The 17,500-nt window shown below is 51.3% G+C and overlaps 1 protein-coding gene across 1 annotated transcript in view; it reads right to left on the reverse strand.

The window, feature by feature from the left end:
- sspo (SCO-spondin) overlaps nt 1-17,500 on the reverse strand; it is a 90,774-nt gene that overhangs the window by 41,708 nt on the left and 31,566 nt on the right. The window contains 20 exon segments of the mRNA XM_060045785.1: nt 717-824; nt 1,910-1,964; nt 2,412-2,571; nt 3,556-3,706; nt 4,430-4,612; nt 5,323-5,463; nt 6,006-6,158; nt 6,995-7,181; nt 7,183-7,236; nt 8,318-8,415; nt 9,086-9,208; nt 9,890-10,126; nt 10,776-10,955; nt 11,730-11,851; nt 12,194-12,308; nt 12,871-13,076; nt 13,898-14,101; nt 14,988-15,081; nt 15,448-15,597; nt 16,537-16,646. Of these exon segments, the coding sequence (XP_059901768.1) occupies nt 717-824; nt 1,910-1,964; nt 2,412-2,571; nt 3,556-3,706; nt 4,430-4,612; nt 5,323-5,463; nt 6,006-6,158; nt 6,995-7,181; nt 7,183-7,236; nt 8,318-8,415; nt 9,086-9,208; nt 9,890-10,126; nt 10,776-10,955; nt 11,730-11,851; nt 12,194-12,308; nt 12,871-13,076; nt 13,898-14,101; nt 14,988-15,081; nt 15,448-15,597; nt 16,537-16,646 (2,831 nt within the window).

The raw sequence follows: 17,500 nt of genomic DNA on the forward strand, positions 1-17,500 counted from the left end.
CTCGGGCCTAAGCCCCGGGGCTCGAAGTAGCTCTTCAGTATTTCTCTCCACGCGTGTTAGATACAATTCCCTCCCTTTTGCTTCATAGTTACCATACCGAAATACTTTAACAAATAAAGTGAGTTAAAAGAGACCCGGATTGGACTACTTTCTTCAAAAAAGCGACAACGTGTAGAACTACACACCATGTGGAGGATCTAGATCCATAATACTGGATCTAGATCTTAAACTTTCATTCAGGAATGATGTGAATACTTTTCTACACATTGGTGAAATCAAGGAAATGTGCATAGACACATGCACTTCGCTTTCATTCACACACACGCACATACACACACGCAGACACTCACACACACGCACGGATACACAAACACACACACCCACACATGCAAGCACACAGACAATCACACACACATGAAAGCACGCAGACACACACACACACACGCATTTTATTATAATCTTGCACTTTATATAGTTGAATCACAGCCTGACTGGTACATAAGAATTTCACTATGCATTGCCCTGTACAACTGGGTATGTGACAAATAAATAAAACTCTCACACACACACACACACACACACACACACACACACACACACACACACACACACACACACACACACACACACACACACACACACACACACACACACACACACACACACACACACACACATACACACACACACACACACGCATTAACTTATTCACTTACTCCCAGGAGGAATAGGGTAGGTCGGCACTGAGGGTTTGTCTCCCCCTCCTGGCGTGTAGGAGACTGTAAACGGGCTCATGGTTGTCTGAGTGACATTAGCGTTGTCCCCTGTCGTGAAAAGCAGATGTGGCAAAATATTATGGTCCATAAGACAGATGGATCTCAACAGTGTGACTAGGTCCTTACATTTTGAGGTACACACAAGTTTGCATATTATTTTTTAATTATATGCAATTGGACAATGCATGTATAGCATGCCGGTCAATAGTTTGAAATATATTTGCGTAATATGTATAGAAATGTATACTATATCTGTACAAATGTCATATATACAGCAATATATAGCTATAAATATGGTTCTTGCGATAATTTGACCACATACATTTTGACCCCCAATCCAGGATATCGGACATTCCCGCTAAAACGCAGCCGCAATAGGATTTCTTAAAAATATTATTATTTCTAAATGAAGGCAGAAATGTAAGTGTTTATTTTGAAATAATAATGATTATTAAAAGTGCAGTTCCCCATCAAAATGCGTGTTTTGGAACGGCCGCCTGATCCGGCCCCTACTTGTCGCCAGCCTCTTCCTTGAGAACCGCTCATTAAAACAACGACTTGGTCGGATCAACGGTTCTCAGGGAGAACCGAAGGACCGCCAGACACACAGAGACGGCTCTGATTATGGCTTGATTGTAATGAATACAACTTTATTGAAACCAGAGCGACCTAGATTGAACACAGACACAGGTCATTATAGAGCCGGTAGGGGCCTCTTGTGCAGTGTGGGATCAAACCCAGACCTTTGGGCTTCTCCCTCTCCACTAAGCCGTCCACAACAAACACAGACCGCCCATTGGCTCCTAACCATCTCAACATGTACTGCCTCTGACGCAGCTCTGTTTACCACAAAGATGCCCAGATCACAATGATTAACTTCACCAAATAAATTGTGTGTAGTATCCGCAAGCTTGCGAGGGACTGCAGAGCTTTTGGTTTGCTTAGTTGTGGTTCTGAATTGATGAGGAATAACAGGAAACAGACACAAAGGAGAATTTGCCAGGATGGATTTAGGCCCTTGTTTCCGGCCCTTGTTACTACCCCCAAACTGACAACCAAAGGATGGATCTATTGTTAATCTATTTACCCAAAGAAACCTGCTCTGAGATTTAAACAGTGTTCGTCATCTTTACCTGTACCTTCGCAGTAGCAACACCTGTCCCCTTCTGCTGGCACCAGAGTCATGCCCTGGAAGAAAGGATGCATTAAGCTAGGACGCAACCTTATGCTAACAATGGAAGGAAGGACGCGACATTACGCTAACGTTGGAAATAAGGACGTGACATTAAGCCAACAATGGACTGAGCAGAGCCTGTGGCAGCGTTACTACGGAACAGAGCTATGTGTGGGGACAAACAAGAACAAATTAGGGGACAAAGTCATGAATGAAAGAGATTCTGTGTGGAAGAAATGACACGGTGTACACATTTAAAAAGCGAATGGGCCAGGAGAAGGGCGAGCGGAGCGACGATGACAGGGGGGGGGGCGGACGTCAGCGGTGACCGCCTACGTCACGACAGCGCCTCCGTCACAACACAAACACACGTCATCAGGACAGATGGAGCGGAGTGGGAGAGTCAACAGCCCAGCGGGAGGGAGCAGGTCGGCGCGGGGGCGGGGGGTGTCCGTGTTTACCGGTGGGCAGCCGGCGGCGGCGTGCGGGCAGTAGGGGGCGCAGCGCACCATGAGGTTAGCGAAACACTGGCACAGCTGGCAGCCGCCCGCCCCCCACACGTCCCCCACGGCGTGGGACTGACGCTGGTGCTCGCACTCCTCACACGGGTCCGTCTGACACCTGCTCGCGCACACACACACACGCACGCACGCACACACACACACACATGCAAGCACACCACACACACACACGCACACACACACACACACACACACACAAAAACACACACATGCAAACACACACACAAACACAAACACACACACACGTGCACATGCACACACACACACACACACACACACACACACACACAAACATACACAGATGGAACGTTTAGATTATTAGAATGAAACGCTGTGCACAACACAAACACAAACTCACTCAAAGAAGAGATTATGGAATTATATGGACAGGTTACAACTGTAGATCAGGTGATGGTGATCAGAGTAGATCAGGTGATGGTGGTCAGAGTAGATCAGGTGATGGTGGTCAGAGTAGATCAGGTGATGGTGATCAGAGTAGATCAGGTGATGGTGGTCCGAGTAGATCAGGTGATGGTGGTCAGAGTAGATCAGGTGATGGTGATCAGAGTGGATCAGGTGATGGTGATCAGAGTGGATCAGGTGATGGTGATCAGAGTGGATCAGGTGATGGTGATCAGAGTAGATCAGGTGATGGTGATCAGAGTAGATCAGGTGATGGTGATCAGAGTAGATCAGGTGATGGTGATCAGAGTAGATCAGGTGATGGTGGTCAGAGTAGATCAGGTGATGGTGATCAGAGTAGATCAGGTGATGGTGGTCAGAGTAGATCAGGTGATGGTGATCAGAGTAGATCAGGTGATGGTGATCAGAGTAGATCAGGTGATGGTGGTCAGAGTAGATCAGGTGATGGTGATCAGAGTAGATCAGGTGATGGTGGTCAGAGTAGATCAGGTGATGGTGATCAGAGTAGATCAGGTGATGGTGATCAGAGTAGATCAGGTGATGGTGATCAGAGTAGATCAGGTGATGGTGATCAGAGTAGATCAGGTGATGGTGATCAGAGTAGATCAGGTGATGGGGATCAGAGTAGATCAGGTGATGGGGATCAGAGTAGATCAGTCACCTCCTGGCCTTGCGGTAGATGCCCCTGCAGGTGCGTCCGTCTCCGCGCTTCATGGGGTTGTTGGGGCTCCTGAAGGACCACTGCACACTCTGGACCCCGCACGGTCCAAGACACTCCCCCCACTCGGACCAGGAGGACCACCCACAATGCACTGCGGCGGGACACAAGGCACGGACAGTGGATTGAGCAGGGGGGCGTTACTCTGTAGACCCCAAAGGAGCTCGCTAAACGGTCTGTCTTTAGTCATCAAACGCTGGACGGGGGTTCATGTAAAAGTGTAAGCCTTGAAGTATTGATCATTGAGGAATCGTAAGCTAGGAGAATAGGAGAATAAAGGAGAATAGAATTCTCCTAATAGAGAATTAGGAGAATAAAGATGGGATGTTCCGGCTGGCCAGGCCAGGTGAGGAGGTGTGGGAGGAGGTGCGTGAGGAGGTGTCTGAGGAGGTGCGTGAGGAGGTGTCTGAGGAGGTGTCTGAGGTGTTTGAGGAGGTGTTTGAGGGGGTGTCTGAGGTGTTTGAGGAGGTGTTTGAGGGGGTGTCTGAAGTGTTTGAGGAGGTGTTTGAGGAGGTGTCTGAGGTGATTGAGGAGGTGTCTGAAGTGTTTGAGGAGGTGTTTGAGGAGGTGTTTGAGGAGGTGTCTGAGGTGTTTGAGGAGGTGTCTGAAGTGTTTGGGGAGGTCTTTGAGGAGGAATTTGAGGAGTTGTCTGAAGAGGTGTCTTAGGAGGTGCATGAGGAGGTGTTTTAGGCGGTATGTGAGGAGTTGTCTTGGGAAGTGAGTATAAGGAGGAGGTGTGTGAGGAGGTGTGTGAGGAGGTGTGTGAGGAGGTGTGTGAGGAGCTGTCTGAGGAGGGGTGTGTGTGTCTGCAGGTTACCTGAGCACTCCGTGTTGAGCTGGCAGCGTTGAGGCCGTCCTCCCTCACACACGCAGACCTCACAGTCCACCTTCACCTGCTGCCCTGGCCAGTAGCGGGCCCCGCCCACCTGGCAGGGACACTCCCCCGGCGCCACACACTGCTGGTTGGGGCCCATCACCTGGCCCTCTGGACACCAGCACCCTGGGGACGCGAGGTCGCGACGGAAGGTCAGCCTGAGCCACGCAGAACAAGGGAGCACCTGGGAGGAGCTAGAGTTCATCACGCAACGCGCCATGAAAACAGCCTTTTGAGAGTGAGTGGGGAAGTGAGCGAGTGAGTGAGTGATTCAGTGAGTGAGTGAGAGAGGGAGTGAGTGAGTGAGTGGTTGAGTGATTGAAGGAGTCAGTGAGTAAGTGAGTGAGTGAGTGAGCGAATGAGTGAGTGAGTGAGTGATTCAGTGAGTGAGTGCTTCAGTCAGTGAGTGAGTGCTTCAGTGAGTGCTTCAGTGAGTGCTTCAGTGAGTGAGTGCTTCAGTCAGTGAGTGAGTGCTTCAGTGAGTGAGTGAGTGAGTGCTTCAGTGAGCGAGTGAGTGCTTCAGTGAGTGAGTGAGTGAGTGAGTGAGTGCTTCAGTCAGTGTGTAAGTGAATGTGTGAGAAAACAATGAAGAGCTAGAAAAAAGAACATAACAATGACACACATTGGGGGCAGAGCATCTGTCTGCATAACATCCAGGTGAGTGGAGAGATATCAGCCTTCCAAGGCCGATGTGGGGGAGCCGAATAAAGACAACGATTGCTTTGGGTCAGGCCGACTCTGCAATTTTCACCTGCCTTAAGTCTCTCTGGTACTCTTTACAATAATCCAAATATAGGTTCTGGGCGGTTCCGTTCCGGGCGGGCCAGAGGACTGACCTGAGAAGCAGCGGTCGTCCGGGGGGCAGGGCGTCCCGGTGGTGACGTGGCTGCAGGACAGGGGGCAGGGCCCGCAGCTGAGCCTCACCAGGCCGGCGGGACAGGTGCGGTTCACGCAGGTGGCGTTCTCCGGGCACGGCTCTGGGGGGGGAGGCATGGCTTCATCAGATATGCTGTGTTTAGTAAGGTATCATTTATTAAGCTAAGGAATCTATAAGGTAAGGTAATATTATTATTAATTTCTTAATTAAAGGTATTTATTAAAGCAAGGTATTATTAATTTATTGTTAATTTTTTAAGGTAATTTAATAAGGGTAAATTAATTTTATATTCATTTATTAAGTTAATTGAAAAAGGTAAGGTAATTATTATAAATGTATTAAGGTAATTTAAAAGTGAAGGTAATAAATTATAAAGGTTTTAAGGTATTCTGTACCCAAACTTTTGAATGTAGCATCAAGGCTGGACTACATCCAGCCATTGGCTAACATAAGCATTCACTACACATATATCTGGACTATCTTAATTGACAAGCTTGTTGAAATGTTACACACTGCAATTTTATTAACTTTTATTGAGCGGACTGCTCCACACATAGTGCTGCTTTAACCCTCTGGTTCAGCCTCTATAGGGGCTTCATGGTGCCCATGAACACATGATGTATGTCTGGATGAAGTGCTTACTGATCTCCATGGCCAGGTTGGACTCCCCGGGCAGCAGGGCGCACTCGGTCCCCCCGTATAGAGGTGGAGCGCAGCCCCGGTGCCTCACCTCCACCCCCCCGCAGCCCCGCGAGCAGTTGGACCAGGTCACCCACGGCAGCCAGCGGCCGTCCACTAGGGGCAGTGCAGGCGTTAATACACGGGTCAACACAGACAGCGGCCGTCCACTAGGGGCAGTACAGGCGTTAATACACGGGTCAACACAGACAGCGGCCGTCCACTAGGGGCAGTACAGGCGTTAATACACGGGTCAACACAGACAGCGGCCGTCCACTAGGGGCAGTACAGGCGTTAATACACGGGTCAACACAGACAGCGGCCGTCCACTAGGGGCAGTACAGGCGTTAATACACGGGTCAACACAGACAGCGGCCGGCCACTAGGGGCAGTACAGGCATCACTACACGGCTCAACACAGTCTGCTAGGACAAAGCCCACAGTGGACATTTCTATACTTTACATGGTGCGTGCGTGCGTGCGTCCGTCCGTCCGTCCGTCCGTCCGTACGTGTGTGTGTGTGCGTGCGTGTGTGGGTGCCTGTTTGTGTGTGTGTGTGTGTGTGTCACTGTCAGTGTGTGTGTGTGTGTGTGTGTGTGTGTCCCTGTCAGTGTGTTTGTGTGTGTGTGTGTGTGTCACTGTCAGTGTGTGTGTGTGTGTGTGTCACTGTCAGTGTGTTTGTGTGTGTGTGTGTGTGTGTGTGTGTGTGTGTGTGTGTGTGTGTGTGTGTGTGTGTCACTGTCAGTGTGTGTGTGTGTGTGCTCCGCTGATACAGTCACATAATAATCCATGCCTGGGTGAAATGGGGGGGGGGGGGGGGGGGGGGGGGGGGGTGTCCTGATGGAGAACTCTGCTGTTCTCATGCAACAACGAAGACCTTTTCCTTCACACGCAACACGACGAGGTGCCGCTGGTCATCCCGAGGGGGAAACGCCGGCGTCGGGGCCCGTTACCTGGACAGGTGGTGTTGAAGCACTGCTGCCTCTGGACCCCCGGGCCCCGGCATCTCCGCAGCGGGTCCCCCAGGGGACAGGCCCTCTGCCGGCTCTCGGAGCCCGTCCCACAGGTGGTGCTGCAGGGGCCCCAGGCCCCCCAAGGAGCCCAGGTCCTGCAGTGCAGCTCGTCGCTGGGTTCCCCCCCCACCGGGCTGGGGGGGGGGCGAGGGGTCTGGGCAGTCGGCCACTCCGTTACACACCTGGAGAGAGATCCAGATGTTTCTCTCCCTGTACATAAGGCTTCCTCCTGTCCTAAAGCTAAATAATACTGAGTCCAAGTCACACCCCAAACCCCCTCCCCCCCCCCCCCCCCTAACTCACTTAATGTATGTTGTACGTCCTGGCACTTAATGTACGCACTTATTGTATGTTGTACGTCCTGGCACTTAAAAATAGTACTTAGCACTGTGTAGCATCTTATTCAATTCAATTCAATTTTATTTGTATAGCCCTTAATCACCACTACAGTCTCAAAGGGCTTAACAGGCCAAATATTTATGGCACCCCCCTTCACCCAAGCCCCCACAAGGGCAAGAAAAAACTCCCTTGAAATTAGCAAGGAAGAAATCTTGAGAAGAAACGCATAGTAGAATGAAAGGATGAAGATTGGATAAGCGTCTTCCTTACCCTAGCTATCTTTGTTGTGTACAGGGAATGGGCTTGGCACTTGTTTCTATGAACATCCTTACTGTACCGAGAGTTATACTGTTGTTTGTCTTACTCTTTCTTCTACTTTCGATAAAAGCGTCTGCTAAATGACCTGAATGCAAATGTCAATGGAAGACATTTTACAGCTTGAATGAAAGGATGAAGATTGCATAAGCGTCTTCCAGGATTAGTTTGATGGTGTAGAGGCCAACGGCCTCGCAGACCATGACCTCACCAACAATGGTTCATTTCTCCAAACACAGACAAGACCACACGGTGTTTACTCGTTCTGAATAAAATGTTTATCTAAACCGTGTGTCTAAGCTGTGTGTCTAAACTGTGTGTCTAAACTGTGTGTCTCAGCTGTGTGTCCCAACACATACCTCCTCATGAGGGAGAGCAGAAGAGAGCTGAACACTTGTCCCGTCCAGCACAGTAAACATTACGGCCAGTGTTGCACCACTTATCCTTGAACGAGAGTATTTATACATCTGATTGTTTATCTCAGCCATTTTGAAATTAGCCAAGGGGAGAACGGAGCCGATCGTTGTCTCCCCAGAACCCGACACACGCTGCAGCGTACAGGTTCCTAGGAGCCTGAAGGTTGGTGGAGAGGAGGCTAGAGCGGCCTACCGTCTGGAAGGAGACGCAGGATCCGTCCCCGCAGGTGAACTCGGGGCAGGAGAGGGAGGTGTTCCTCTCCCCTGGGGGGGCAGGGGTCGTGGCCTTGTCTGTGGAGCACAGAGAACTGTTTCAAATCTCATTCAGCACGATCGAACGAGTTCACAGGGATGAAACCTTTATTCTTCGTTTCCGTCATTCTCTTCTTCCTTCCTTCCTTTGTGTTTTCGTAAACGTTTTGGTTTTTGTTCATTTCTCTCCTTCTTCTGCTCTCTGATATCCATTACCCATGCCCCCTCATCCGTCTCTTTTTGGTTCGTTCCACCAGGACTCTCTTCCACTACGCCCCCCCCCCCCCTCCCTTCTCCTTTTGGTCCATTCCACCAAGACTCTCTTCCACTACTTCCCCCCACTCCCTTCTCCTTTTCATACGTTCCACCAGGAATCTCTTCCCCTACTTCCCCCCCCCTCCCTTCTCCTTTTGGTTCGTTCCACCAGGACTCTCTTCCACAACGCCCCCCCACCCATCCGTCTCTTTTTGGTACGTTCCACCAGGACTCTCTTCCACTTCTTCCCCCCCACCCTTCTCCTTTTGGTACATTCCACCAGGACTCTCGTCCACTACTTCCCCCCCCTCCCTTCTCCTTTTGGTTTGTTCCACCAGGACTCTCTTCCACTAATTCCCCCCCATCCCTTCTCCTTTTGGTTCGTTCCACCAGGACTCTCTTCCACTACTTCCCCCCCATCCGTCTCTCTTTGGTACGCTCCACCGGGACTCACCACAGAGCAGCTCATCGTCTCCCTGGGGACAGTCTGCCACTCCGTTGCACACCTGCGATGCGTTCACACAGGTGTGGTTGTCACAGGAGAAGCTGCCTGGGCAGGGCGGGATCCGGGCGGAGCCTGTGAGGACGAGAAGAGGAGAACCATCAGTGAGGCTATCCCGGACGCCCCAAGCACACGCCGGTCGGAGGTCATCGGTCTGGGGGCCTTGTTCCGGTCACTCTGTGAATCATGGCTACTCTGTGAGTAGCCATGATTTACTTTCCTTCTTCTACTTCTTTTACATCTGTTATCCTAAATTTCTGACTCAGACTTAACAACTCTAATGAGCTGTTCAGATGACAAATTTTCTCTAGGTGGTGGGGCAAGACCTGTGTGTGTGTGTGTGTGTGTGTGTGTGTGTGTGTGTGTGTGTGTGTGTGTGTGTGTGTGTGTGTGTGTGTGTGTGTGTGGGTGGGAGGGGGGGGGGGGGGGGGGGAGTGCGTGTTGATGAATGTTGTGTGTTGTCTCATTTGTGTATGTGAAACTTTTTATGTCAAATGTTGTCTTATTTGCGTTTATGTCTTATTGGTGTATGTTGTCTTATTTGTGTTTATGTCAAATGTAGTATGTTGTCTTATTTGTGCATATGCCTAACTGTTTTCTATATGTCTATCTGGTTGTTGTATAAATCATAAAATAAAAAATGTATCACAAATTATTCAAAGTGTGGTGGAGACAGAATCAACCAGCGACCAGGACAAACCAGCAGGCTCCCCCCCCCCTCCTCCTGCCCTCTCCTTTCCTCCCCCCTCAGCTCACCACAGTTGTCCACGTTCTCGTCCGAGGCGTCGGCGCAGTGCGGGACCCCGTCACAGAGCTGCCGGTGGTCCAGGCACTGCCCCCCGCTGAGGCAGGCCTCCCGCCCGGGGCCGCAGGGCCCCGCGGGGCAGCCCTGCTCGTCACTGCCGTCCATGCAGTCCGTCTCCCCGTCGCAGCGCCACGCCACGGGGACGCACTGACCCACGGTCCCACAGCCAAACTCATTGGACCTGCAGACTGGGGAGGAGAGGGGAGAGGAGGGGGGGAGAGCAGAGGAGAAGAGGAGAGAGGGGGAGGAGAGGGGGGAGAGGAGAGGAGAGGAGAAGAGGATGGGGGGGGGGGACAAGAGAGGAGAGAAGAAGAGGAGAGAAGGGAAGGAGAGGAGAGGAGAGAGGAGAAGAGGAGAGCAGAGGAGAGAAGAGGAGAGGGGATTGGAGCAGGGAGGAGGCTTTGTTCTTTTTATTGAGTTATTTTCAGGTCAACATTCTTTCTAGAAACCCCAAACTTAAAGTAAATGCCAAGATATACTACCAGGCATACCAGGCATTTGCCTCTCCTACCAAAGATTTCCAATACATTCATAATGGTCTATTATAGACGAAATAGACCATTCTGTCACACGATTCTGTTTGTCTTCAAGCACACCGATTAATTCAGCAACATTTTCGGAGCTGTGATATTATGTAAGTATTTAAGTCTGATCAGCTTCTTGTGGCCGGGTCGTCAGCGGCGGATCAACCAATCGCAGCCTCGGAGCTACACCGACCAATCGAGCTACACCGACCGCACTCGTCTGAATCGAACCCCGAGCGAAACCCCAACGTACAGATACCTGGGCGTGGCCCAGCACCCAGAAGCGGTCTAAACAAATCAGCCATCCCGGTACCTAATGAGGGCGTCGTCGGGGCGAGGGGTGGCGGTGGGGGCGTCGTCGCCACGGCGACCGAACGGCAGTTGTTCGCGTCCTCGTCCTCCGCGTCCGGACAGTCCTTCCTTCCGTCACACAGCCGCGCGGCGTCCAGGCAGGTGCCGTCGGAGCAGGAGAACTGTCCCGGGGAGCACGTCACTGTCCCGCCACCGACAGCACAACACCACAGCACGAGTCAGGAAAAAACAACATGGCCGCACGCGGTTTAAAACCACCAGCTAATGATGCCAACTATGGGCGTGCCTACGGATCCCTCGTTAGTGTAACGAGCTGCACCTGTGTTCCCCTCTGTGCTATTAGACATCTGGGTTAACGGACGGGTCCCACGTGTTACCGTTCCCACGCCCTGTTCAGGAAGCTATCGGAGGCAGGGAGGCTTCAAGCTGCCTCTTGAGCAGCCTCCAATGGGCAGGTTTTATAGGTTCTCTCCTCTCTCCTTTCCCCTTCTCTTCTCCCCGTCTCTCTTCCACTCCACTCCTCCTCTCTCCTCCCCTCTCCTCTCCTCTACCTTCCTTCCCTCCCCTCCTCCTCTCCCCTCCCCTTCTCTCTTCCACTCCACTCGTCCTCCCCTCTCTCCTCTCTCCTCCCCACCTCCTCTCTCCTCTCCCCTTCTCTCTTCCACTCCACTCCTCCTCCCCTCTCCTCTCTCCTCCCCTCTCTTCCCCTCCCCTTCTCCTCTCCTCTCCCCTTCTCTCATCCCCTCCTATCCCCATATCTCCTCCCCCCTCCTCTCCTCTCCTCGTCTCCTCCCCTCCTCCCCTCCTCCCCAGCTTGCGGGTCCAATGAGTTTGGCTGCATGAGTGTGGCTCAGAGTGTAAAGCATTTGGTATTATTCGAGGAGCTCATTGTTTCCCCGACCGGTCCTCAGCCTCCCTCCCTGCCGACGCTGGTAGCCCTGGGTCTACTGGGTACCTCTGCTGGGACAGAGGGCTTCGTCGACGCCCGACGGGCAGTCCCTGTGTCCGTCACACACCCGGTCCGCGGGCAGGCAGCGGCCTCCTGGGCACTGCATCTCTGCTGGGCTGCACACACACCTGCCAGCCCAAGGGGAGAGCCCGTCACTCTCTGCTCATTCATTGGTTGAGTTCTGGGACCAGAACTCAACCAATGAATGTTAAAATTTGTATTTTGATGTTTGTATGAAGTATGAGTTTGTTTTCTCCTACATTTAGAAAACTCCCAATTTTAACAAAAATAACGTACAGGCAAATACTCTAGTCGGTGTTTGAGGTTAGAATAAGTTGATGAAAGCTGACAAAATCAAGAGTTAGTTATTAATTTAAATATTTGACATTTTATCATATATACACACTGTGAACTTCACGGTCCATAGACGACTAAACCTTTGTTGTAAGACGATGACAGTAGTAACCCACCCCCTCTCATCGCTGAGGTCTCCACAGTCGTCATGTCCGTCACATCGGTGGAAGTAGAGGATACAGCGACCGCCTGCACACAGGAACTCCCCCTCGCCGCACACCACGCCACAGGCTAGAGGACACACACCACACCCCTGATCAACACACACACACAGGACGTCCCCCTCGCCGCACACCACGCCACAGGCTAGAGGACACACACCACACCCCTGATCAACACACACACACAGGACGTCCCCCTCGCCGCACACCACGCCACAGGCTAGAGGACACACACCACACCCCTGATCAACACACACACACAGGACGTCCCCCTCGCCGCACACCACGCCACAGGCTAGAGGACACACACCACACCCCTGATCAACACACACACAGGACGTCCCCCTCGCCGCACACCACGCCACAGGCTAGAGGACACACACCACACCCCTGATCAACACACACACACAGGACGTCCCCCTCGCCGCACACCATCCCACCGGCTAGACCCCCGAGGCTCGTGTCTCAGCGCCCGCACCCCCCCCCCCCCCCCCCCCCGTCTCCCAGCCTCCCTCCCCATCCCAGCACCCCTACCCTCCCTCCCAGCACTCCCACCCTCCCTCCCAGCACCCCCATCGTCTCCCAGCACCCCCCCCCCCCCCCCCTCCCCCCTCCCTCCCAGCACCCCCCACCTTGCTCGTCCGAGGCGTCTGCGAAGCCGCAGTCCGTCCGCCCGTCACACACGCGGCTGTAGGCGAGGCACCGCCCGCTGGCGCACTGGAACTCCCCCGGCGGGCAGAGGGGCGGCGCCGTGGCCGGCCCACAGAACTCCTCGTCCGATTGGTCCACGCAGTCGGCGTGGCCGTCGCAGCGCCGGGCCGGGTCCAGACAGGGCCCGCTGGGGGGCCACACAGGGTCAGACGGGGGCTTGATCCCCTCTGGACCGACTCACACTCAGTACTCCTACTCTTTATGATTTATAATACGTGATGCATGATAAATAATACGTGATGCATGATATATAATACGTGGTACATGATATATAATACGTGGTACATGATATATAACACGTGATACATGATATATAACATGTGATACATGATATATAATACGTGATACATGATATATAACACGTGGTACATGATATATAATACGTGGTACATGATATATAATACGTGGTACATGATATATAATGCGTGCTACATGATATATAATACGTGGTACATGATATATAATACGTGGTACATGATATATAATACGTGGTACATGATATATAATGCGTGGTACATGATATATAATACGTGGTACATGATATATAATACGTGGTACATGATATATAATACGTGATACATGATATATAATACGTGGTACATGATATATAATACGTGATACATGATATATAATACGTGGTACATGATATATAATACGTGATGCATGATATATAATACGTGATACATGATATTTAATACGTGATGCATGATATATAATACGTGATGCATGATATATAATACGTGGTACATGATATATAATACGTGGTACATGATATATAATACGTGATGCATGATATATAATACGTGATACATGATATATAATACGTGATGCATGATATATAATACGTGATACATGATATATAATACGTGATACATGATATATAATACGTGGTACATGATGAATGATGGATCCTTTGGATGCGTGATCCAGCAGGATCTCCGGGTTTACCTCGGGGTGGCCGCGCAGCGGAACTGGTCGGGGCGGCAGGTGGAGGGGCACAGCTCGTCGGAGCCGTCCCCACAGTCGTCCTCGTTGTCACACAGCCACTGGGGGGGGACGCAGCGGCCCCCCGCGCACCGGAACTCCCCCTCCTCGCACAGGGGGGAGGGGCAGGCCACGCCCCCGCAGCTCCACACGCCGTCCTCACAGGTGCTACACGCACGCACACACACACACACACACACACACACACACACACACACACACACACACACACACACACACACACACACACACACACACACACACACACACACACACACACACACACACACACACACACACACACACACGACTTCATACAACTACTACTGCTGTGGCTCCTTAATAACGTATATGCTATGTATTAAATGCTAGGAAGGGTAGCCTTGTTTGTCTGTGTATCACGCGGTGATCAGGAGATGAAGGAGGAAAGTCCTCAGTATGGATTAGGGACAACAAAGTCAACTCATTCACCTCAGAGCAAAGCCTGGCTGGCATTTACATTTGTGTACAAATTTGTTTTCATCACACTGGCCTTCAGAGGAGCTGCATTACACTCACCAGTTCACTAGAGGAGCTCCATTAGACTCACCAGTTCACTAGAGGAGCTGCATTACACTCACCAGTTCACTAGAGGAGCTGCATTAGACTCACCAGTTCACTAGAGGAGCTCCATTACACTCACCAGTTCACTAGAGGAGCTGCATTACACTCACCAGTTCACTAGAGGAGCTGCATTAGACTCACCAGTTCACTAGAGGAGCTCCATTACACTCACCAGTTCACTAGAGGAGCTCCATTACACTCACCAGTTCACTAGAGGAGCTGCATTAGACTCACCAGTTCACTAGAGGAGCTGCATTAGACTCACCAGTTCACTAGAGGAGCTGCATTACACTCACCAGTTCACTAGAGGAGCTCCATTACACTCACCAGTTCACTAGAGGAGCTCCATTACACTCACCAGTTCACTAGAGGAGCTCCATTAGACTCACCAGTTCACTAGAGGAGCTCCATTACACTCACCAGTTCACTAGAGGAGCTCCATTACACTCACCAGTTCTGGCAGTGCTGGGTGACGGTGGCTCCAGGGGGGAACACAGAGCCCTCCCACTGGCAGGGGCACTGGGAGCGGGTCACGCAGCCTTCGCCTGGGTTAGGGTTGTGTCGTGGCAATAACATGTTGCTAACAAGGAGCTAGCGGGAATAACATGTTGCTAACCATGAGCTAAAGGCAATGACACGTTGCTAACAAGGAGCTTGTGGGAAAAAACATGTTGTCAAAAAGTAGCTATTGGGAATAACATGTTGCTAACGAGGAGATAGTTGCAATAACATGTTGCTAACGAGGAGATAGTTGCAATAACATGTTGCTAACAAGGAGCTAGTGGGAATAACATGTTGCTAACAAGGAGCTAGTGGGAATAACATGTTGCTAACAAGGAGCTAGTGGGAATAACATGTTGCTAACAAGGAGATAACAAAGATTAGAATTTTCTTCTTCTCTGGATGTTTACCGTTCTGGACGGTGCCAGGGGGGCAGAAGCAGCCCTCCACGCAGTACAGAGCCCCTCCGCTGGCCTCAGAGCAGGGCTCACTGGCGGGACAGGAGCTGGGGCAGGCCGGACCACAGGGCTCGTACTCCAGACCGTTGTCACACTGCAGGGCTACAGGCGAGAGACCAGGAGACCAGGAGGGGACCAGGGGGAGACCAGGAGACCAGGGGGGGACCAGGGGGAGTCCAGGAGGAGACCAGGAGGAAACCAGGGAGAGACCAGGGGGAGACCAGGGGGAGACCAGGGGGAGACCAGGAGACCAGGGGGAGACCAGGGTGAGACCAGGAGACCAGGAGACCAGGGGGCGACCAGGAGGAGACCAGGGGGAGACCATCAGGAGACCAGCAGGAGACCAGGAGGAGACCGGGGGAGACCAGCAGGAGAACAGGAGACCAGGGGGAGACCAGGAGACCAGGGGGAGACCAGGGGGAGACCAGCAGGAGACCAGGGGGAGGCCAGCAGGAGACCAGGGGGAGACCAGGGGGAGACCAGGAGGAGACCAGGAGGAGACCAGCAGGAGACCAGCAGGACACCAGGAGACCAGAAGGAGACCAGGAGGAGACCAGCAGGAGACCAGGAGACCAGAAGGAGACCAGCAGGAGACCAGCAGGAGACCAGAAGGAGACCAGCAGGAGACCAGCAGGAGACCAGCAGGAGACCAGCAGGAGACCAGCAGCAGATCACCATGACAACCGAGAGCAGTATAAACAGTAGAGATTCAATTAAGTTATTTCAATAAGGGATAATAGCTTTGGATACTTTAACCTTAATTAACAAGAACAATTAGAACTATAGAAGGTCAACAGTGGAACGACAACAGATATCAACATTAGTTCGGCCACGTTGAGTGTGCTTGCTAGTCGAGTCTGTTGTGCAATATTTTTGTTTCGAGTCATGAATCCACTTGTTTCACTGTTAGGGTAGTGCTGTGGTTTCACTGGAAGAGTCCGGTTACGCTTGCTCTAAGATGAATCGGTTACGTTGAGTCTTGAGCAGAGGCATGTAAGGTGTGTGTGAAGTGTGTGTGTGTGTGTGTTTACTGGCACGTACGACACAGCTCCTGGGAACGCCAGCGGATGTACACGCCTCTGCGGTTGCACTCCTCTGTGTAGGCTGCTAGGGCGGTGCACAGACACTCACAGTCGCCCCCCGAGTCACAGCTGGGGAACGCACACACACACGCATAGAAAGACACACACACACACGCACACACACACACACACACACACACGCACACACACACATAGAAAGACACACACACACACACACACACATAGAAAGACACACACACACACGCACACACACACATGGAAAGACACAAACACACACGCACACACACACATAGAAAGACACACACGCACGCACACACACATAGAAAGACACACACACACACACATAGAAAGACACACACACACACGCACACACACACACATAGAAAGACACACACACACGCACACACACACATAGAAAGACACACACGCACGCGCACACACACATAGAAAGACACACACACACACGCACACACACACACACGCACACACATAGAAAGACACACACGCACGCACACACACACACACACACACGCACACACTCATACACGCACACACACACACACACATAGAAAGACACACACGCACGCACATACACACACACACACACACACACACACACGCATGCACGCACACACACACACACAGAAAGACACGCACACCGAAAGACACACAAACACACACGCACACACAGAGAAAGAGACACAGACACAGACACACACACACACACACAGAGATAATTAGCAGAAAATAATTATCGGACTAACAATATCAACCTGATTGAACCGAGACTTTTGTGTTTAGATGTATATTGGATGCATATTGTAAGTGTTTTTGTTATAAATCAATCACACCTTAAGTGTGATTATATATTTTAAAGATTCATGAACGCACCTTGGAGCGTTCATAAATAATGTATTAACGACCAATCACGTAATAACTGCCAATAACGTGATAATTGTACT

Source organism: Gadus macrocephalus, chromosome 23 (genome assembly GCF_031168955.1).
Source record: "Gadus macrocephalus chromosome 23, ASM3116895v1".
Taxonomy (NCBI): domain Eukaryota; kingdom Metazoa; phylum Chordata; class Actinopteri; order Gadiformes; family Gadidae; genus Gadus; species Gadus macrocephalus.